This window comes from Carya illinoinensis, chromosome 3 (assembly GCF_018687715.1).
Source record: "Carya illinoinensis cultivar Pawnee chromosome 3, C.illinoinensisPawnee_v1, whole genome shotgun sequence".
Taxonomy (NCBI): domain Eukaryota; kingdom Viridiplantae; phylum Streptophyta; class Magnoliopsida; order Fagales; family Juglandaceae; genus Carya; species Carya illinoinensis.
The window spans coordinates 48,690,197-48,714,841 of record NC_056754.1 but is presented as its reverse complement, the minus strand read 5'-3'; the positions used below and the strand labels follow the sequence as shown (position 1 = coordinate 48,714,841).

Here is a 24,645-nt window from a genome sequence, read left to right as displayed (position 1 = left end):
GTAGAAACAATAAATATGTGAAACAAAAAAAAAAAATAAAAGAATCTTAAACCAAAACTGTGCAGTGCAGGAAACAAATCGTTAACAGTAAAGTAACGTGTAGATCACATTTTTTAAGTTTAATAAAGCGATTATTTTTAAAAAGTGATATAATTTTTATAAAAAAATAAAATACTAAAGTTTTTATAAGATATTATTATTTGATTTTAATGTTTCATAATGAATTTAAATTGATAAATAAATAATATTTTATTGAAATAATTGTATTCGTAAATGTAGTTGATAAAGAGATTTAAACTTAATTATTTTACATTTCTCTTTGTGTATATAAGGAATGAATAGAAATTTTAAATAACATATATAAATTTATATATAATTTATATAGATATATACAATAGAATATATATATATATATATATCTAATAGACCTCCTAATAAATGATCATCAATGCATGGATTGTAGGATCGATGCATGATGTATGAATTTTAATAACTATGAATTTATTCATAAGTTGATTGGAGAGAGAGATTAAAAAAATAAGAACTTTTAAGAAGAGATAGAGTCACTTTAATTTATTCATATAATTAACGACGATAATTTTAACGATAAAACAACAAAAACCGTTAAACTAACAATATCTAACGAAATCCCATTAGATAGTCACTTTATATATATAAATTTATATAGAGGATGGCTGGAAAATTAGAAAATAAATAAGATAAGAAAAATATATATGATGCCCCGGCCGTCGCCGGTACTGGTGCCCAAATTGGAGAGGATTAGCTCTAACAAATGAGCTTTGTAAATTGCTTGGCTGCTTGGCTATAAATTAATATTAATTATTCATATATATGTGCATTAATATGATAAAATAACATTTTGTTGACTGATTAGCTTTGAATTCTTCGTTAACTTGTCAATTACCACGAAATGTGTAGGCCAATTGGCTAGATGCATGGGACTAGCTACTATATATATATATATATATTTCCCCCCTGTTACGTACGTAATCTTTGAATATATAATATGGACATGTTTTATATATATATATAGGATTAGCGAATTAGTCAAATTAACCGATTAATTTAGATCATGTTAATAACGGAGGAAAAGTTAACATTTGACTAAATATTAAAAACCATGTATATATATATATATATGTGTCGCGTACTTAAAAAATACGTGACATTTTAAGAGAGTGAATTGAAGGAATTTTATATATATATATATATATATATATCTTGATCTATCTATCCGGCCTATACGGAGGAATAATACTTTACTTGTCTTCTAGGTATTATATATATGTTACACTAGTCTCTAGGGCCTAGGGTCCGTAGAGTTTTGTACTCCACTCCTTGGGAGGGGGAGTTGTGTGGGCTGTCTTAGACGGTGGTCTAAGACAGAGGTTTGTCTCTCAGACTGTTTAGTCTGGAGGGCTGTCTCTTAGACGACTTAGTCTGGAGGAATTGGGCAAGACCATGTCAACTACAAAGAAATTTGTGGGTTGGGGGGCGAGTAAATGTTATAATTTGACTTGTATTTTTCAAGTCAGAAGTTGTAATTGTCCGTTATATGAATGAATGAAACACTGTTTCACTATCAAAAAAAAAAAAAATATATATATATATATATATGTTACACACCCCCGCTAGCTAAACTTTGTTAATTACCTCATAAAAAACATTTTGCTCAACAAGATCAATAAGATCCTAATTAAGATTAATTGAAGTTGTATAGGCTTAAAGAAAGCTAGGCTAGGATGGAGATTATTATTTTGTAAAATTTAAACAATATTTAAAAAACTATTGATCGATCGATCATCTAATTGCATGTGAATTCATGTAAATCACTCTTGATCTAAATTAATTTACTACATCATGAATATCTTTTTATTTAATATGGTTTTGCCCACATGCGATCGATTGTACCACGACGTTATATATATATATATATATATATATTTATATAAAAGCTGGTTTGGTGTGCAAGTGTGCCATTCTTGATCAGTGAGATGCAACTTTTTGGTCATCAGTGCGCGCGTAGATCTAAGCATATAATTTTGCCAGATCATAAAAAAATACGAGTGCGCTACATTCACATAGATGCAGCACGAGTTCATGAGTATTGAAAAAGAACAAAATCTCTTTTCTAATTTTTTAAAAGTATTTTCTCATTTAGTTTTTTTTTTTTTTATATTTTAAATATATTTTTTTTTTTTAAATTCACAATATCACTGAAAACATATTTCTTTAATTACTAAGTAAAAAAAAAAAAAAAAAGGAACCCAATCGGAACCATTCATCCGTGAGCGCAGCATTTTTTTAAAAAATATTAGTAATGTATTTTATCACGTGATGATCATGATGTCTGTTATAATTTTGTCTTGATCAATTTGCCAGAATATATAAATTCCGTCGCATGTTCTGTTCAAACAAATAAAGTAGAAGCTGTCTGATGCTAATTCCGACCAAATGATTCGATTAAGTCAAATAAAATTATATATATGTCATTATAACAACAAATAATAATAATAATAATAAATTAATAATAATAATTATAATACCTAATTGATCAACAAGTAGCTGTTCTCCGATTAGGAAATAAAATGTAGAACTATGTACCTGTTTATTATTTATATATATATATATATATATATATGAATAATGCTATTTACAGTCGTGGAATCTGTAAATGCTGCGCAATCATTTTGAAAAAAAATGAGATTCACGATTAAAAGTTAGTTTTTTTTTTTCATGTGGATTTCATATTAATTCATTTTTTTTTTAAAAAACTGTGCGATATTTATACAACAACAATTATAAATATCATTTATATATATATATGTATACATGATCGATCATGTGATCTTAATTGGAATAGTTAGCGTACCTGTCGTATGCGAATTGAGAATTTTCTCTTAAGAATGGTACTCATTATTATATTTATATATGGTTCAATCAAGTGTATATGAATTAGTTGTAATTCTAATTGGAAAATGCTATTTGGCCGCTTCAATATTATCGTTGTTCCTTACCGTTGGATGTGGATATGCCACGTGTTAAATAATTTAAAAACTAAAACAAAACTTCCTAAAACTATCTCTGAGCTCTGTAGGAAACAAAAATGCAAAATGCCCAATGCCCTCTGTAGGAAGCCCTTGTCCCCCATCCAGAATTGTCATTTTCCTTCTCCAAATCGACCTCAAGTGGAATCCTAGAGTCTTTCCATCTATTTTGTTCTTTCCACCGACCATTTTCTTATTTCTATTTTGTTTATAATTACAGAGCTTGGTGTATGAGCAATTTGTTATCAGAGTATTTTGTTCTTGTGGAATCCATGGTAGAAGCCACAAGGAAGATCCTATAAAGATTTGCAAAAATGGGTGATCTTTGTGAAAGCCATGACATAATGCCATAAGCCAAAGGAATATCGCAAAAATGGGTATCAAAGTATTTTGGTCGATCATCATGGCAGCCCTCTTCTCTCAATTATATCTCCAATGTCTAAAACGAAAAAAAATATGAACCTAGATCTCAAAACCGCTAGTTAGTGTGTCTGATGATATTTTGATGGAATGTTTCACTTTGGACATGAGAATGGTCAAGGGTTTTCTTGTACCATTTGATTAATTTTTCCCAAACATTAAAAGAAAACAGAAATAAGAGGAAATGACAAAACACAGATCTAAGAGCTCTCTTGAATCCTTGATAAGTAGACGAGGTAACTTGGACGGAAAAAATTATTCTTCATTTCGCTCGAGGTCAATTTGGGAAAGAAAAATGAATATGCAAACATTGCAGAGGGCAGTTGCTTGGATGATAATTGAGACTGATTTGCTTCTTCATTTTCGTTTACTTTAAATGAACTGAGAGAGGAATATATGAAAATCGGTTTTTTTAATATAAATATATGGCTACCACATTGTGACGCCACATCATGCGGTATAAGGGAGCGGTAACAAGTAGGCGGCCGAGTAGCTTGACCCATTCTAATTATATAGGAGCTGATTAATAATTATACATAAAAAAAAAAAAAAAAGATTAGTTAGAGGTGTACATAAAAAAATGAATAACATTAACTCCAATTATGATAATTAAATCCATAAAGATTAATAAAGCTCATCAATTATTAATTAATCATTATTTTTTTAAAGGAAAATATCATCATTCATTTATTTATCAAGAGAAATTTATATTTATGACCAAATACATGCGGAGAATTCCCATATCAAATATTTGGAGCTCTACCAGTATATTATTGAATTGATCTAGACTTCACTATTGCTAGGGCTGTTCATCCGGGTTCCGACCCGGGAATCTGGGTACACCCAAACCGGAACCCGGATTTGAAATCCGGGCCGGAAACCGGACCGGGTTAACCCGGGTCAGATCCGGGCCGGAACCCGGATGAATCCGGATTTTGTAAAACCCGGATTCCGGGTTCCGAATTGAACCCGGTTTTTTTTTTTTTTTGATAAAAACCTATATTATAGCCCAAGGCTAGAAAGTTATCGAGTCTTCGGCTCATTTTGTCAAAGAATAAAAAGGCAAGGCTGGAAAGTTCAAAGAAATCAGATGTTAGTGCTATGCATTCAGCTTCTCCAGTATCTTTGTGTTTAAAATCTGGATATTTTGAGTTTTTCTGTCAACAAAATAAAATCTCAATAATATACTTTGGAAGCAAACATGAACAAGAAATTAGTTCAATGATACTAAAATTTCAGGTCCACATAGAATACGTTCAGGAATTTTCCAATATTGTTATTTAGTAGAATGAACTATGTCATTATAATATGGTTCAAAGAATTATATTTAACATAACATTTGAATCATTATTCATCTAAGATAACAACACAAGTTTCTTAACTCACAAACCAAGTTATCGATTACAATATTTTATATTACCGTCTGGTAGGAACAAGCAAGATCTTAAAAGACCCATTCCCCTGTTCCCCATAGATCTTGGGTAGGCAATAGTTGTTACTCCCATTAGAAGATAATAAGCACTATAAAACGTTCTGTATCTCAATCACTTCTTTTTTTACGGGAATTTATACAAATCTTTGAAGCAAACCAAACAACCTTTCTTGCCTTCCTAGTTGAAAAACTTCATTTTCTGTACAATAGTCTACTGCAAGATCATTGGTGGCAGATGAATCTCATGTTTGTAGATATCAACTTCGTATGTGCTCCACCGTGTGCTCTAAATAACGAATATTTCCTACAAGTTTGGGCATATGAAGTAGTATTGAAACAAGTTGCGTGTTTTATAGAAGCAGTAATCTGTAAAGAACATTAAGTTGACAATATAAGTTGTATACCACTCACACTCTTAATCCATGAATTGAAGTCCTTCTAAGTTCTAACTAACATAATTCTCTCCCATGTATGAGAATTAATTAGATTTGCAATATTTTGACATGAAGCTATTCTTCAGTAGCAGTAAAAATTCTCAAAACTATGGTTTTTATCCAAGTTAAGAAACTTGGTTTCATAATTGCTGAAGAATTATCAAACCAGTACATAGCCGAAAAAATATATATCCACACTTTTCAAGCTAAGAAAAACAACCTATTGTTTATGCTGTTTATTGATCCATTATGCTTTCTGTCTTATATTATTCACCCATTGTATTTTCTCATTATAAAAACACCTGTTGTATTTTTCATTTGGCCATGTAAATTATTTCTTTCCCAGCAACCAAACAAATAAACAAAAAATTATTTATTTCCCCTCGTTTTTCCAGCAACCAAACAGATAAACAAAATTATTTCTTTCCCCTCGTTTTCCCAGCAACCAAACAGATAAACAAAATTATTTCTTTCCCAGCAACCAAACAGATAAACAAAAAATTATTTCTATCCCCTCGTTTTCTCAGCAACCAAACAGGTAAACAAAAAACTATTTTTTCCCCTCGTTTTTCCAGCAACCAAACAGATAAACAAAAAATTATTTCTTTCCCCTTGTTTTCCCAACAACCAAACAGATAAACAAAAAATTATTTATTTCCCCTCGTTTTCCCAGCAACCAAACAGATAAACAAAATTATTTCTTTCCCAGCAACCAAACAGATAAACAAAAAACTATTTCTATCCCCTCGTTTTCCCAGCAACCAAACAAATAAACAAAATTATTTCTTTCCCCTCGTTTTCCCAGCAACCAAACAGATAAACAAAAACCTATTTTTTCCCCTCGTTTTCCCAACAACCAAACAGATAAACAAAAAATTATTTCTTTCCCCTCGTTTTCCCAACAACCAAACAGATAAACAAAAACAGATCTGAAATTGAACAGAGATACTAGCGCATACTTGACCATAAAAAACCCATAAAAAAAAAAGGATACATTCAGATCTAACGTGAATAGCAGATCTAAAAAACTTGAAAAAACAAAAACCACCCCATGTTTAATAAAAAATAGCAGATCTACATTTTTTGTTGGATCGATCGAGAGAGAGAGAGAGAGAAGAGAGACTACCTATCTAAAGTCTGCCGGCGACGGCGAGAGGGATAGATAGCGGCAAAGCTTGAAGGCGAAGGCTAGGGTTACGTTCGTTGGGCTCAGACGAGAGAGAGAGAGAGAGAGAGAGAGAGAGAGAGAGAGAGAGAGAGAGAGAGAGAGAGAGAGAGAGAGAGAGAGAGAGAGAGAGAGAGATGAGGATCACAAATTTTTTTTTTTTATATATAAATCGGGTACCGGGGTTTAAATCCGGTACCCGGGTATAATACCCATAACCGGCCCGGATTGGGCCGGTTTTAATAATGCGGGTTTCGGCCCGGATCAAATCCGGGCTGAAACCCATAACCAGACACCCGGTTATCCGGGTTCCGGGTCGGGCCGGATTTTATCCGGCCCGTATGAACAATCCTAACTGCTGTTGATACTCCCTACAGATAAATATCTAAGAGATAACATTTATTTAAATAAATACTCAATCTCACCCTTTATAGAAAGGAATGACTGAACCTTTATGGACACAACCATCCAATAGACAAAATTCTTTTTTATTTTTACCTCCGTTAGTAATTACAAACAAAAACGAAAAATAATGGATTATAATTTTACCTCCGTTAGTAATTACAATTTTATTGGCCCCAATGTCCCTCAGCTTGTCCCCAAGCTCCTCCCCACGTTGCTCCTCTCTTTTCGACGCCTTTGCCGGTAAGTCCCTCTCTCTCACTCTCTTTCTCTCGCTTCTCTCTGTCTTTTGTTTGTTTCCGCCACTTCCCACGTTGAAAGAATTTTTTCCAACTGCTTCTTGTCGACCTGCACATCATACCAAAACAAAAAACTCAATCAAGTTAAATAAACCGGTTGTTTACAAAGAATAATGCCATGTATTTTTGTTGTTATTTCGGACCATATCATGTAGCTTTAATGGGATTATGGGCCTAATACACTTCCCAGTTTGTTCATGACTTGTTGGATTTCCTTGATTAATTATTCCTCTTCTTCTCCCTGCTTGTTCGCGTTTGTTAGTTGCTTGTACCCCACGTCGATAGCAGAGAAAAAAATTATGGGAAATTACATCTGCATAATTATTTTTCAATTCTTATACAACTTTTTAATAAAATATTTTTAGTTTTCAATTCAAATCAGTGAAAGTTAAAAAAAAAAAAAAAAAATTCAAATAAATTTTTAAAAATAGTATTTGATTGAAGAATTGTGTAAAAGTAGTTCATGTAAAATATTTGTCTATATCACCTTTAAAAACATATGTATGGATGAAAGCCTCAATTCATACCTGGGGTCCTTGTTGAACTTTAGGATCAAAAGGATCCCCAACTACCCAAGCGTTTGCCTTCTCAACTAATTTCTTCTCAAGTTCGTTATATATCCCTTCTTGAACATAAACACGAGAACTTGCAACACATATTTCTCCCTGATAAAAGTACAAATATTAGTAAAGAAAATTGTCATTTTAAGGTACAATCTTTAACTAAATTAATTTCTAAAATCATAAAATGCAACTTTATTTAAAATAATAAAGAAGCAAAGAACACATGAAATTTACCTTGTTACATAGTATGCCGAAAATGGCTAGCTCAGCAGCCATATCTACATCGACATCATCAAAGATTATGAGGGGTGATTTGCCACCTAATTCAAGTGAAACCACTTTCAAATTACTTGTTGCTGCGGCCTGCATTACCTTGAGTCCAACTTCTGGAGAGCCAGTAAAACTAACCTGAAAAGACCATCACTCTAGATTCAAGAGCACAGCAGTACCCCAAAGCAATGAACTTATTGGCCAAGACATTTTTACAAAAAAGAACATAAACAAGGGAAACACTCAATTAAAAGCCAGAAATTACGGCATCAATATCCATGTGATCAGAGCTAATTGCAGCACCAGCAGTTGGTCCAAATCCGGTTACAACATTGAGCACTCCATCAGGGATACCAGCCTTGAACATGAAGAAAAGATCAATGGGAAAAATATCAGGAGGAACTCGTATATATGAAAGCTAGAAAAGGCAACTATTGTATTGAATATGGATAAGGATAATGTATGCGTGGAAAATGACTTCACCACATTACTAGTTAAGGACAGGGTTTGAGCCAGTTGAGGAGTTACTGGACAAACCAGAAGAAGATGAAGGGTCAATGAAACATCATACTATGATGCATATGAGATTTCCCTTTCTCAAAGTCTTGATTTTACCCTTAATTCATGATACAAGATGTGAGAAAATATGAAAAATCAAGAATTGCATAATTCATAGATAGCTATGACTTCGCCAATGAGTTTTGTATTTGAGAGAAAAAAAGAATAACTTCACCATATGAAATATATATATATATGTGTGTGTGTGTGTGTAAATGAAGCGTGTGTCCTACCATCGAACGTAGCCATTCACCGACAAAGTATCAAGGGATGTCAGCGTTGTACGCTTACAACAATTCCGATGCTTAAGTTAGTGATGAATCACATATAATTATTCGAGTATATCAAAATAGGGAGTACCCTTAGGGTTATTTGTTATCCATATATATATATATAAGTGTTAGGTGGAGTTACATCACTACCTAGTAGTTAGATCACGCTCATGTGATACTTCCCTTTCATGACGCTTATCAACTTGGATTACCCCTAAATAATAGGAGTGATCTAATTGCCATGGTAGTGTTTATCTGTTATATTGGATGGAGGAAGACCAGGCTTTCACAGGCATTTATCTCGTGGTTTGGGCTTGGTCCATCATAACTTGGAGTTGGGCTATCGAGTGCACTATTTTGACCCCTCCAATTACCCTGCTAATTCCCTTTGCTCATGTACGTGGGGAATTCTCATTTTAATGAAATCATTTTTGCAACTGTGACATCTTGATTTGGAGTGGGAATTTATTTTTCATGCTATGGATGACTTTGATTGGGCTTCATAGTTTTAAAAGTAATGCTACATATAGTCGTGGAATTGCAAACGCCGCGCAATCGCTTTGAAAAAAAGTGAGGTCCACGATTAAAAAGTTAGTTTTTTTTTCATGTGGGTCCCATATTAATTTATTTTTATCAAAGCGACTGCACGCCGCTTGCACAACCACGACTATAATTATCATTTCTCTAGTTTTAAATACCCCGTTAGCCTTTTACTAAAATGGTGACTCAAACTGGGCATGGACTTTTCAATTAACTTGCTATTCTTTACGTTGGAGTAGATGAAACTTTTTATTCCCTGCCAGCTTTATCTTTTGAAAATTAAAAGGCTAGTGATTGATCTATGACGTGGCGGCAGTTACTAAATTGCGTGTAAATGTTCCCATTCTGCCATGCTTTGCTACCAGATCATGATGCTTAATGCTACAGGCCCTTCGTATCCCTGACTTGACTTATATACTGCCTTCTGACCTCCTCTTCTTCCTCTATTTGATTCTTCCCTTTCTGCTCGTGTTTCCTTGCAATTTCTTGTTATTTCCTTCCTTGCCTTGTTACTACTCTCCGCTTCAAGTTCCCATGGCTGAATAGGCTACAACATTTCTACCCGCACCTCTGATGTGCAATCTTCCCATGTACTGGATGTTCCAACCTACAAGGGGTATGAGTGGCATTCAGGCCTTAAGGAACGGGACATGGGAACTTTGCAAGAAAAGTACCGCATTCCAGATACAGCTTTGTTAGAGGTTCCCCCCCATGTATGCATAGATGATGAAGGCTTCATAGGTAAGGTTGCTTTGACTATTTCTTCATTGGTTCATGGGTTAAGGCTTCCTTTCTATTGCCCCTTTCATGATATTTTGGATCTCGTTTGCCTTGCTTCTGCTCAGCTTCACCCATTTGCTCCGAGGGCCTTTCTCTGCGCATGTATTGTGTTTCGCATGACTTTAAAGCCGATTGGGGAGTTTTACCTTGACCTAACTGCTTGAGAGTTTTTATATTTTTACCACCTGCGACATCTGAGGGTAACATTCTTAGCTTTCCTGAAAAGGACAAAGGGCAAACATTGGCCCAATTTGAATCTTGCCACTCTAATGCGAAGCACTGGATTGGATGGAATGAATTATTGATGAATAGAAAATTTTCACATATTTAAAAAAGGCTTAGCAAATTGTAGAGACATCCGATTTAGATTGTAAAGTAAACATCCATATATATTTAGAAAATTCATCAATGATGAAAAGATAAAACCTACAACCATTAGAGGGGGGCACATGAGCGGGTCCCCAAACATCTAAAAACAGTAAAAAGAAAGGCTTAAGTGACCTAGATGGTGGGGGGGGGGGGGGGGAAGAACATGGGATTTTGCTTGTGGACAAGCTTGACATGATGAAATACGGGATTTAGACATTACAGGAAGATTAAAGCTATTGATAGTGAAGGATGTTGTCCTAGGAGATGGGTGACCAAGTAGATTATGCCAAGTTTGAGAAGAGGTCAGTTGACCAATGGATGCTTGAGGAGTTGCCGTGACATCCGATGGAAGTTCATACAATCCATTTCTAACATGGGCTTGAAGTAGAGCCGTCCGAGTGTGCAAATTCTTCACAAAAAAAAAAGAAAAATTATCTAAACAAAATTGACGAACGGAAAGGAGATTTCTAGTAATAGAGGGAACATGAAGTAATTGAGAGAGAAGAAATTTGCCCGAAGCTGAGTGAAGATGAGCTGTTCCAATATTCTATATTGGTAAGGTTGACTCATCACCAATACTAAATTGATCAGGTCCTTGATAGGCCGTAGAGTCCAAGTTTAGATTGGAGAACTCAGATGTAAAGTGGTTCATGGCGACAATGTCGAGAAATCAAGTATGTGAAGGTGGTGCGAAGGGAGAGATTTGAGGTGACGTGTGAGATAAAACTATGTAGTTGGCTGTAAATGAGGAGGGTGGTGGGGCTTGATAAGCCTGATCAAATCGGTCATAGCATGTTAAGGCAGAATGACCAGGTTTCTAGCATAATGGACATTGCTGTAAGGATCGATTGGAAAATGGTTGAGAACCTCCTCTAGTGGGACCACGACCTCGACGTCCTCTAGAAGGATTTCCTCTACCATGGTTTGGTTGGAAACCAGGTGGGCGAACTGCAGTAGCGTGTGCTGCAAGAGATGTTCCTGAAAGCAAAGTGATAATTTGGTGTGACAAACAAGGCTTATGATTCAACAAATAATTGTATATCTATGGAGTGGAAAGAGGATCTGGTCGAGTGGTAAGGGATGTAATCAGAGATTCATAATCAGAACCAAGGCCAGTAAAAAGGTAAATGGTGAATTCAAATAGGGAGAGAGGTTGACCAGCGGCATCAAGCGTAGAGGAGAGGGACGTAGCTTGGTTAAATTATTCTATGATGGAGGGAGTAGTATGTTGGTACTTGGTTTGCATGGTGTGCTGTGGATTGTGCAGCAAACGATGTTTGCAGAGTAGACCAAACCTCGTGAGAGGTAGTGTAAGAGAAAACTTGGGCAAGCACTGAATAAGAAAGAGAAGCATTGATTGCTAGGATTATGAGTTGGTCTTGTAAGACCCACTTGGAAGACGCTGGGTTGGGTAGATTCTTAAGCATGGATGGGGGCATAGGAAGAAAACCATCAACGTATTCATACAGTTGATGTCCTATAAGAAACAACACAATTTGCGCCTTCCAAAGTAGATAGTTATATAGGGTAAGTTTTATAGTGACAAAATGAGAAGAGGAATTAAGAATTGAAGGAGGGGGTGGGTGGGATGAAGAAGAGATATTTGAGTTTTTAGGAGAGGCCATGGCTGAGATTCGAAGCAAAAGGGGATGATGAGTCTTTTCAAAGCTCTGATACCGTGATAAATCAAGCTAGAAAGAGTATAAAAGAAAATGCACATAAACTGTTTGAAGAAAGGCATAGTTGAAAAGCCTTTGATTTCATTCTCTGCTTTTCATTCTCTATCGCTCTACTTTACAATGTATTTTGCACATATATATATATATTTGTTAGCAAGAAAGCCTCTTTACACAGATCACACAAACTACTCATATGTTTACACATCAGCAGGTTGGTTATTGAAATATTCTAGAGAGTGCTAGGTGTCGAGATTCCCCTCATTGGCTGCTACTATTCTCTTCGCTGGCTGCTGTTGGCAGAGGCTGTGCCAGAGTATTCTATTGCCTGCAGTATAGTAGTGGAGCATGGTGCAGGGGCATCATTGTCATCGTTGTAGTTGGAGGCCTGCAGCATTGCAGAGGGACGTAGTACGTTTTTGTCGTCCTTGTGGCTGGAGGCCTTAGTAGTCTTTAAGTGAAATGTTATACCCTTTAAACTAACGGCTGCCAGTTGAAAAGCTACAAGTTAAAAAGTTGTGATCTTTCACAACGTGCCACTTCATTCTCTGTAAATAGAGAATGTAATCCACGAATATGATTAATTCTATTCTCACATATTTTCAGTTTCATACACAATTTTGTAAAAAAATTTTAAAGAAAAAACTTCATAATTAATATTTATAGTTAGTGACTTTGTTGTATCTTAAAAGTGAATTGCTTGTAACTAAATAGCTAACTCTTTCAAATATGGGCAATTATTACTTTAAAAATAGTATACTACATATCTCAAAGTAACATTTATTTTTTCAGATTACTGTATTCGCTCATCTTTCTTCAACATTCTAACCACCTTTGTTTCCATAGGTGGCCTAGGCGACCCCAAAAACCAAAGGAATGATTGCACCACCTAGAAAGATTATACAGGGTAGGTGCGGCTACTCGACTTTTAGAGGTGGTCTAGCCATTCTTAATGGAAGTGGCCGAGATGGTCTTAACTTTTATGCATAGAGGCTAGACACCCAAAACTAATTTTTAAATATTTTGCTTTTAATAATTTTAATTTTAATTTTTGAAAAAAATGTTCCAAGACTGCTTGTAAAAATTGATTCAAACGGTGCCCACACAAATTGATGTAATTAACACCGTGTTTGCCACATTCAAATTCCCTGCGTGTCATAATTGATAAACACCTACTGATCATGATCAGAAATCAAAGGCCGGGGATGGAAAAAAGAAAAGAAAAAACAAACACAAAAATAACAGATCAGAGGAGAAGAAAAAATGGACTAGTGCAAACCACCCTGCTAATTCTATGAGCAATTTTCTATAATATTAATAATTAAGAGTACTTCAATAATAATCATTAAAGTACTGCAATCTTTTATTTGATCATGTTTGCATTATTTCAAAGATATAATACAATATCCTACCCATCAAGTTTCACATGCAAGAAACTGAAATTACGTACCCTATAGGATCGGCCAGTACTGTAAGGCATCGAGGCATCGATCCATAATATGCTTGAATTTATTCTTCCACATATATATTGCAGTCACAATGTTTCTCTTCAATCACGAAAAAGATTAGGAAAAAAAAAAAATCAAAATCTTTTGATTATCTGCAAGCTGTGTGTTATGGCCATTTGCCAAACCGAATTAGCCACACTGATTCAAAGCCAAGGAGAGTTGTAAATGGGTGTCACAACTGATTTAACTTGAAGATACTTGTGAAGGGCTTCTAAACCATTATCTCTTCCAAACCCACTCATCTTGTACCCTCCATAAGGGCAGTCTCTGTCGAAAGCAAAATAGCAATTGATCCAAACGACCCCGGCACGGATTGATCTTGACACTGTGTTAGCCACGTCTAAGTTCTTGGTCACGATACCTGCTGCAAGTCCATATTTTGTGTTGTTGGCCTTTTTAATCGCCTCATCAATTGTTCTGCATGCATGTAAGCGTTCAAAATACTATTGTACTTAGACAGCACTTATAGTCGTTCTAGTGAGTTTCTCTAAAAGCATAGTAAATATTTTAAAAACACAGTATAAATATAGAAAAGGAAGACTGAAATAAATACTCACTTGAACTTCATGAGAGCCATCACAGGTCCAAATATTTCATCTTTCACTATTAGCATGTCTTCCTGAGCAAGTTTCAAAGGATTCTTTTTTATTATTTTTGGCAGGTACGACCAAAAAGGAACGAGATTTTGAAATCGAATACACATGCACCTTAACATCTGTGAAAATGGTTGGCTCAATATAGTAGCCCTTGCCCCCCACGGGCTTACCACCGGTTAACAAGGTTGCTCCTTCTCTCTTTCCATGATCTATATAGAAAAGGATCTTTTCAAACTGCTTCTTGTCAACCTGCACATAGAAAGATGCATTGCCTCGTTTTACTGACCTATATATACAAGTCGCACGACCGCCCATGCAATATTGCGTTGAAACGATTCTTAATTACCTGGGGTCCCTGATTTACTTTAGGATCAAAAGGATCCCCAACTACCCAATCTTTTGCCTTTTCCACTAACTTCTTCACAAATTCATCGTAAATTCCTTCTTGAACAAAAACGCGAGAACTTGCCACACATATTTCTCCCTGAAAAAAACATATATAGGAAGAAAAAGAAACAATCATGCAAGCCACATTTTTCTAGACTTACTAGTTTTCTAATTAAAATGCAATAAATTTAAAGTGAAAAGATTAAAGGAAACCCAATTCACCTTATTAAATAGAATGCCCAACAGAGCAAGTTGAGCAGCTTTTTCTACATCAGCATCGTCAAAAATTACAAGGGGTGACTTGCCTCCCAATTCAAGTGAAACCACTTTTAAATTGCTTTTTGCTGCAGCCTGCATTATTTCACGTCCTATTTTCGTGGAACCAGTGAAACTGACCTAAATAATGAGAAAAAGTAGTACTAGATTAATGAAGATGCAACTGAAGTACAAATATAGAAGTACATGGCCCTAGACTTTTCCAAAATATTTAATAATTAATTAACACAGATATCAAAGTAATTAAATACTAAAAATTACCCCATCAATGTCCATATGAGAGCTAATGGAAGCACCAGCAGTCGGTCCAAATCCCGTGATAACATTTAGAACTCCATTTGGGATACCGGCCTTAATTAACCAAGAAAGTTATTTATACAAATTAATGTAAAAGGAGAAAAATGATCAAGAATTGAACAAGGTATATGGACATATTAGTTACAACCATGCAACAAGGTATATGGACATATTAGTCACAAACATGCATGTTGCATCGATGATTCTTGATCTAAATTAATTGGGAACATATATACGTACCAGCTTAGCCAGATGAGCATAGTAAAGAGCTGAAAGGGGTGTTTGCTCGGCGGGCTTGACGACCATAGTGCAGCCGGCAGCTAAGGCAGGGCTAACCTTGCTAAATAATATGGTAGTTGGGAAGTTCCAGGGAATGATGAGTCCTACGACACCAATCGGCTCACGCAATGTATAAGCATGAAACTCTCGAGACATTTTCAACACCTCCCCATGAATTTTATCAGCTGCACCCGCATAGTATCGTAGGGTTTTTGCTCCCGAAGGAACGTCTACTAACTTAGCTAGACCAAACAATTTCCCAGCATCAATAGTCTCCAAGGCAGCTAATTCTTCTACATGTTCATCAATCAAATCTGCAAATTTCATCATAATCCTTCCTCTCTCCTAAAATTCATTAAAAAAAAGCTGCAATTATTAGTTTTCTTTTTCTCTAATTTGAACAAATAAAAACAAAAAAGAACTGTTTACACGACATTCTTACGTGTTATGAGCCCATTATGAGCCAGTAGGGATGTACTAATATATATACATGATATATATATATATATATAGGTTAAGTATACTACTTATAAGTACGTTATACGTATCCATATGTACGTTAAAAATATAAAGATAGAGTTAATTAGCTATATGGTACATCTCTACTACTCTTATCCCATTATGATTATGTTAATTTGGTATTGCTCATCGACCATCAATTAGTTTATTATATTAAAGAATAAGAGCAGGATTCATGGATACATATATATTTCCAAAATAATCTTCATTATATATATAGAATCATAGAATATTACAATGACTATTGGTTAATTTACGAGATCTAAACCAGACCTATACATGGTGTGTATATATATATATATACACACTAAGATGTTCAAGAACAGGCCACTAGGAAAAAGTAAGTAAATAAATGACCATTTAAGTCTGTGGGCGGGTAGACGACCGCGCGAGTACGCTAGCTCAGAACATCTTTATATTATCCAATATGACAGGAAAGTTTTTTCGTCACATGCATTCACGTGGAATGTTTTAATCTTTTCCTCAATATGGTTTCTCCTCATGTGACAACATCGCCCCAAATCACTGTACTTAAAAATGGTAGAAGGACACCAATTTACTTCTAATTATTTATCATGGAGGTCACCTACCCATAAATATATTAATTAATTTATAAGACGAGTAATATTATTTGCAACTATTTTGATCAACTTTTCATTGTATTTTAACTTTTAATCCCGCATTAAATAATTAATAAATAAATAAAATATTTTCAATTGTTTAAATGTTTTCACAAAAAATTGGTCAAAGGATGATAATCAAATATCTGGTTTATAAATAAAAATCTTGAGTATATAAATATTCATCCAGTCATAATTAGCTAATTAGAGAGAATGAAATGTCTACACGGCAGTACTGGAATCAGTTTAGATATTCTCCGTGAGCCGTCTAAAAATTAATACTTATACGGACACGGACAGATTGCTAGCTAGCTAGGGAACTTTGAACACAGAGAGAGACTAGGGTATTTTCCATGATTCGATAATTGATAAAAGTCAGAGGTGAATGAGATCTGTATTATTATTAAGAGAATAAGAAGTGTGCCAACTAGACGAACCAGCTCGACAAGGATGTAAGAATTCAAGGAGACTCTGGGGCGTTAGACCGTCCCTATGTCATTAGTTTATAAGCAACATTTGCCAAAAATTAAATGCCGCCTCTGTTCAGTACTGTTCTTTATCTCTTTTAAACTTTAAACGTAAGTTGACTTCAGATGCAAAGGAAAAATGCAATTGTGGAAAGGAATAATGTGATTTTTTTTTATTTTTTAAAAATGTCTAAATAGTTTTTAAAAATGGTGAAAGAAAAAGCTATTTAAAAAAAAAAAAAAAAAAAGGTTTTGACTGATCGGTAGAGGAATTCTGAATCTGTGGATGTAGCAACTTCCTCGTGGAAAATAAATGTAAAGTAAAAGTACTAAACCCCGGTTTAGGGGTTAACTTGGACGAGGACTTTAAGCAATAGACTGAGGGCTACAGAATTAAGCCACGGGCCCACTAATATTTAATCCAAAATCTCACCTTTGACTAAAAATAATCTCTCTCTCCCTCTAATATCTTTGCTCGGGGAGTTGCGTTCCCGTGTCCACCACGCCCGTGACACCAGAAGACTTCTTTCCGAAGACTAATCAATATCTATTATCAACCGCGTTATGTAAAGAAAATCGATAGACAAACTTGGAGAATTCCAAACGTTTAACGAGTAATTCAAACATAACATTGTCTACAGTAAAGTACTAAACGACAAATATTGACCCAAGAGAGGGAAACGTACAGAGCCGGGCAAACGGGGCCATGGACCATGATCGAAAGCTCCACGCGCAGCCTCCACGGCCAAATTGACATCCTCCTTGTCCCCTTCCGCCACCCTCGCAATCACCTCCTCGGTTCTTGGATCTATAGTCTCGAAAGTCTTTCCTGTTTTTGTTTTGTTTTTGGTTGGAAGAGTTTCCCACAGATAAATTCAATTACTATAGTACTCTAGCTAACATATATGTTCCTCCATACATCATCATCCTTGAAAACACAACTAAATGAAGTAAGTTTCATGGCCCATCAGTACTGTGTAATGTAAAGTGAAATGAAATGACAATTAAACATGCGGTACTCTGGTAATTTTGCTGCCGACTGGTTTTTCTATCGGTTGGGTTGGGTGGTTTGTAATATTATATCGAACACTCTATTAATCCTTCAAAAATAAAGGGGCTCTCTTAAGTACAGTCCAGAAAATTGGATCAATCTTCTTTTCTTTTTAAGGCAAGATTGATTGAGATTATCTTCGCAATGAAACCAAACTTCTCAGATCTCAGCATTATGACAACTCTTTTTACGCATACATACATCAGACACAAAAATATTCAGGAATAGTTCAATTCAAGACGTATTTATCCAAGACTAACTAAGATCGATGCTGAAAAAGTTGGGGAAAAGAGATGAAACGAATATGGTTCGCCTGGTGCAGAGTACTTTTATTTTTTTCTTTGAAATGGGTGCAGAGGAGTACTGTCAACAAATAAAGTTGGGAAATCTGCGAATACGATCGAAGTAAACACAAGACAAGAGTATATGACTTAGAGAAACTGAGTGCGTTTGAACTATCTAGCTAGGAGATAGAGAACTGAGAAACCTGAAACAGAGTCAACAAATTCTCCATCGATGAACAGCTTCGTGAACTTTATGGTTGGCATCTTGACAAAAGAGTCCGAGCTGCCATTGCTGGGAGTTGCCATCTCTCTCCTCTCTCGGTCAGGCTGCGTCTTTGTTGCTTTCACCGCTTATTTAAAACAACTGAACCCCCCTCCCACACACACACACGATCCATATATATAGACACAGAGAGAATCAAAGCATCAGACGGTCATGTGAGAACGGCAATCTTTCATGAAGTGGTCCTCTGATTCGAGCTTGGCTCTGATTAGAACACATGGATATATAATCAAGTTAATTAATGGGTTTTTTTTTGGCAGCTAATCAATATAATATTTAAAACCAAAGTGTCTGAATATGGAAAATTCTATATACTATACTATTATTTCACTTGCATCTTACTAAATAAGATGTGTCACATATACTATCATGAATGGTTATTTATTACATACTTCTTTATTATTAAATACTGATAAATGTGTCACATCATATATAATAGAATTTAAGTAAGATGTAGTGTGATGTATAACATTATTCGTTTGATACGGATAGCATATAGTTGAAAATCATCAATTAATTATGCATGCTTCCAATTAATTCCATGATGAGAAACAATTTAGATCTATTATTGGCTTGATATCTCATTCAAGCATCCTTGTAACATGTTTGTATATATATATATATATATTTAATATAATAAGTTCAATTTAATATTTGTTTATTATAAAATAAATATGATGCATATGTTATAAAATTAAAAAAGAAATGATATTACAAAAGAAAAAAGATATTGCAAGAGAAAGAGTTGTTATTCAATATAAAAACTTGATCATATACAGGTGAATGATACCCATATATATAAGAGTACAAATGAGTAGGTATAGCTTAAATCTTAATTGATGGCTAAAGATATGTCTTAATTGATGGCTCAATGGTCTTAATTAATAGCTAAAAATTGGTCTTAATTGGTAGCTAAAGATGGTCATACAAATAGGTTTGTAACATGACCATACATAAAGAATATGTCTCGTTAAAACTTTACCAAAGAAAAAACCAGTGGGAAAAAAACTAATGGCGAAGGAAAAAGAGTAAAATATTCATGTATTATAAAAGAAATATTCAGCTCATCTTTATTCGCATCCCATCTTCTTTACTTTTCTGTAATTAGTCTGCATTCTTACTCTGCAATCTCTTTATACATTCTTACTCTGCAATGGCCCAACAATCTTCTCGTAACCAATATATGGGGTATTTTACACCTCGTTCATCAGTTATTTCTGCTTCTATCGTAGGTACTATAATGCTATACAATAATGATATGACTAATAAGTTAGATAATGATGTTATCTACAAGCTTGTGAATCTCGGTACCCGATATTCATCAATCATTGTCGCATTTTCTCAACGACTACAATCTAAAACTTGTGAGGTTGACAAACTCAACGAGAAAATTTCTATTTTTTAGCGATTTCTTCTAGAGTCCTACATGAAGATAAGAGCAATAAAACAAGAGAATAGGAATTTAAAATCCTTACTTGACTCTTCTTTTCGATTGCCTACTTCTTTAGATATAGATTCTATGCAAATTTTTAAAGAGCGAGATCGTTTAAAGAATGAGACGAAGAGTTTCAAATTTCTGTAATTTTATTTCGAGATAATAAAATAATATTTCACAAATATTCATATTGTATTTCTATCTTCTGGTATATGTTCTGTGTGCTCCATTTTATTTCTCATTTAATAATGCACATTTCTTACAAAACCGTAATATGAATCTGAAATACTAATTGCATTTAAGAGATGATATTTCAGAACTAATAATTTTATTCATCTCCCATTTGAAGCTGAAAGGGTTTCTGATTTATATTTTTAATATGTGCAGTTTTCATAAGCTCTTCTGGAACTTTAATGACATTTAAATCATCTATATAAACTGCAATAAAAACTAATATAAATACTGAAAATATATAGAAAATAGCTTGTTCCACATGCATTTAGATTGTTTTAGATCATATAAGGATTTTTAAAACTTGATAGAATAAGTACTTCAGGACTATATGCTTCATGCATTTCATATCTAGTGATCTATATAAATATGCAATTAATCATGTATACCTAAACTCTCGGTAACTATCTAGTTAATAAAAACCTTAATATAATTTCATAAACTTAAAAAACATATCAATTTTATTTCTATGGAAAACCAACTTGTGATTTATATATCACATTTTTCATTTCTTTTGTACAAATACCTACTGATATTCAACAAGTATCACCTCTTAGGTGTTTGAACTACATGTCTATATGTATCACATTTTATTAGTGATATCAATTCTGCAGGAATTGTTTCTTTCAATTTTGGCCAATATTTTTACGTCTGTATATTCTTCAACGGTTCTTAACTCACTTTCTTCATTACTTCTGATAATGTCAAGTGACATTTTATATAAAAATATGTTATCGATAACGGTTTTATTTCTATCCAGAATTTCTCCAATATTCATGAAATGTATCGAGATCTCATTATTTTCAGGTATTTGTACCTCTTCAAGGAAAGACATTTCATGAAAAATCTCTTCAGAAGGTACTCTTCAAAAGGATTATACTTTTCAGGAGTTTTTATTATGAGATAATTTTGTTCAGAAAGTTTGGATGGATCTTATTGTTTATTTTGTTGGTACGGCTTCTTCAGAAGCATCAATTTCTTTTCTTTGTGCTTTTTTCTTTTGGGATGCTTTATCTTTTGTATCAATATGTCTCCCACGCTTTTAGACACATTTTATATTCATTAGACTGCTAAATTTCTTAATTGTCTTACGAGAACTTCAATCCTCGTTAGGATTTTAGCAGCTAGAATATGAGACATTTTTATCTTATTGCATCCATAAATTAATTATCATCTGAACTTCCAGTTCACCTATGATAATTAAGACAACGTCGAATTATTTCATTTTATTTGTTTCAAGCAAAATTTTCTTTCCGCTCATGGTGGAAAGATTTTATAGTAAAATAATTTTTTGGTTCTTTTATAGACGTTCATATGAAAATTATTCGACTTATTGTAATTGATTTCGGATGATCAAATTAATCATGAAAAACATACAAATATTTTGAATCATATCACTTTTGAAGCATCATATCACTTTGATGTATCATAATATTTGATTCAATAGTTGTATAATATCATCTCAAAGAGAAAGCTAATAGTTTTTCCAATATGAGTTTTTGGTTCGAAATCATAGAAGTACTATAAAGATATTCATTTCTACGTCCAAGCTCTTGTTTTTTTGAAAAAATGCACAATTCTCTTCTAACAATGATATAAAATCAATACCATTCACTTCAAGGAATAATATGGAACTAGTAGGATGTGACTAATGATTTCTTAACAAAAATTCATTATTTTGCTTAGCCACTAGAAGACCATATATAAATTTAGAATATATTGTGAACTTTTATACTCGATATTACTACTTCAGGAACACATTCGAGACATTCATTTTAAACATATATTCTTTATTAGCTTTTTTTCACACAATTTCAATTATGAAATTTCAGGTGTATTAATCATAATGAGCTTTTGATACACGTATCACTCATTTAAACTATTTCACAGAATCAATAGATCCTTTATTATGAGATAATCAATAAAATTATTAGTTTAGAGCGATTATTTAGGGATGCTCAATTTTTATTCTAAGATGAATCTTAATATAAGATACTCAATAAAATTATTAGTTTATGGTGATCTTTCAGGGATGCTCAATTTCTATTCTAAGATAAATTTTATTATTAATAATTCATAACAAGTATAAAAAATAAATATAACTTGTATATAAACTATGTGAATAAATATAAAATTTTATCAAGTAATAATAAAGAATATAATTTCTAATACTCACTTTGGAGATTGCAAATAATATATTGAAAAACTTACTTGAAGTAGAAGACCACTAGCTTCAGAATCAATAGAAACCCGTGCTGATAACGCATTATGAAACTAAAAAAGAAATGATATTACAAGAGAAAGAGGATATTGTAAAAAAAAGAGTTGTTATTCAATATAAAAATTTGATCATATATAAGTGAATGATACCCATATATATAGGAGTATAAAAGAATAAGTATAGTTTAAATCTTAATTAATGACTAAAGATAAGTCTTAATTAATGACTCAATAGTTTTAATTAATAGTTAAAGATTAGTCTTAATTGATAATTAAAAATAGTTATACAAATAGATTTATAACAACCTCACATTTAATTATATTTATTTATAAAATAATTTGCTTACGCACAAGGACTGTTGCATCACAGAAGTCATTTTTAATGACACAGTGGCACCGCAAATTGTGTACAGCCAATGAGTGTAATAACCAAACGGGAAGCCCGTGGTTTTTCACATTTGGAAAATGACGAAAATAAATAAAATAAATAAACAGAAATGCTATATACAGGAGAGTTGGCGCAGGAATTGTACACACCTCCCACTGTTGTATTTTTCACTTCTTTTTTCGCGCACAATTCCTGCGCCAAATCACTTGCATCAATTATTTTTCTGGAATGATTTGCACTATTTGCGCAGACAGTAGCTGACGCCGTGGTGTCCCATTCTGGATACGTAATCCTAAAAGCCTGCCTCGTATTGGGAAGAACATGATTGGACGGATTTCTCTCTTTTCTACGTTTCTTCGCGATAATATATTTTTAAAAAAAATCTAATTTTAAACAATTTAATATGATCAGTTAAAAATTAAATTAAAAATAATATTAATTTAAATTTTAAATATAAATAAATTAATATTAATATACAGATTTATACGCAACTTTACTTATACATAAAAACCTCTCACCAATGTTGCAATGCCAATTTTCTCCAAATAACACTATTTAATGATGGCCTACTACATAGATACCACATTCTCTTAGAGCATCCGCATCAGTCTCGCCAAAGCCTTGTCTAAGTTTAAAATAGCCAAGATTTTAACTATTTTTCATCTGCAATGGCCTAGTCAAACTTTAAAAGTTTGACATAAAAGTTACAGTAAATCTTGGATCCTCGTCAGACTTGAAGAGCTACTGTACCGAGTCTATTGTATAATTTATATTATTTTTCGTGTACCGGTTTCTCTTCTTTCTCTCGGTTTACCGTTTTCCCCCAAAATCACTACTTTTCTCTGCAGCTTCTCCCGAACGAAGCTCTCCCCCCATTCGGCCTTCTTCTCTTCGTCCAGCTCACTCGAATCAAATCCACCAGTTGCATTCTCTAGCAGACGTCGTCGTCTCCGAGCTGTCGACGGTAAGTTTCTCTTCCTCTCTCTTCCTCGCCCTTCTCTCCCTCTTCTTCGATTTACTGAGCATTTTTTCCTGCCCTATTTTGGCCAGCCATTATCGAATCACTTGACCGAATATCAACAAAATACCCCACGATTGGAAGGCATCGGTTCGCTCCACCATGCACGCCGGCGGTTCAAAAACCCACGAATCCGACGCTACCGTCGCCCCCGTTTGGGTAATCATCATATTTTTTTTTTTTTTTGTTTTTTTGTTTTGAAGATGAAATTGTATACGGTAGTCCACATTGCTTGTATTTTTTCTTGCGTTTGGGCGAGAAATTGGTGGCATAGTGTAATCTGGAAGTGCTTGGTGTCTTATGAGATATGTTTGATGTTGCTTGATCATGTTGTTTGGGGTTTTTGCTTGATAATGTTGAAGATGTTCTGTTGTTTGGCTCTTTTATTTTTCTTCAATGTGTTGGGAAATTTGAAAGTCTGTAGTTGTTGGCAAGAACTCGTGTTGGTAGACCTAACAGTCCTGAAATGGCAGTGAAAAATTGTTGACATGCACGAGTAAATGAATCTGTTTTTTACAACTCTCTTGAATTAATTTGC

At 33.9% G+C, this 24,645-nt stretch overlaps 2 protein-coding genes across 5 annotated transcripts; both read right to left on the bottom strand.

Annotated features, from left to right (window-relative positions):
- Nucleotides 1-7,179: 7,179 nt before the first annotated feature.
- LOC122304895 (aldehyde dehydrogenase family 2 member C4-like) lies at nucleotides 7,180-8,420 on the bottom strand. The gene is made up of 4 exons (XM_043117159.1): nucleotides 8,319-8,420; nucleotides 8,018-8,191; nucleotides 7,748-7,885; nucleotides 7,180-7,269 (listed from the first exon to the last, which is right to left on the bottom strand). Exons 1-4 carry the CDS (start codon nucleotides 8,418-8,420, stop codon nucleotides 7,180-7,182), a joined length of 504 nt encoding a protein of 167 aa, XP_042973093.1.
- A 5,142-nt stretch (nucleotides 8,421-13,562) lies between these two features.
- Nucleotides 13,563-18,987, bottom strand: LOC122305033 (aldehyde dehydrogenase family 2 member C4-like). Of its 4 annotated transcripts, XM_043117302.1 has the most exons (10): nucleotides 18,736-18,886; nucleotides 17,884-18,125; nucleotides 17,631-17,744; nucleotides 15,553-15,936; nucleotides 15,277-15,366; nucleotides 14,962-15,135; nucleotides 14,699-14,836; nucleotides 14,464-14,601; nucleotides 14,314-14,375; nucleotides 13,563-14,173 (listed from the first exon to the last, which is right to left on the bottom strand). In XM_043117302.1, exons 4-10 carry the CDS (start codon nucleotides 15,919-15,921, stop codon nucleotides 13,900-13,902), a joined length of 1,245 nt encoding a protein of 414 aa, XP_042973236.1. In that variant the 5' UTR covers nucleotides 15,922-15,936; nucleotides 17,631-17,744; nucleotides 17,884-18,125; nucleotides 18,736-18,886; the 3' UTR covers nucleotides 13,563-13,899. The 4 variants fall into 4 exon arrangements, with proteins under 4 accessions (XP_042973236.1, XP_042973233.1, XP_042973235.1 ...); XM_043117299.1 differs by lacking the exon at nucleotides 17,631-17,744 and having other exon boundaries at nucleotides 17,884-18,026; nucleotides 18,736-18,987; XM_043117301.1 differs by lacking the exon at nucleotides 17,631-17,744.
- Between the last annotated feature and the right edge of the window lie 5,658 nt (nucleotides 18,988-24,645).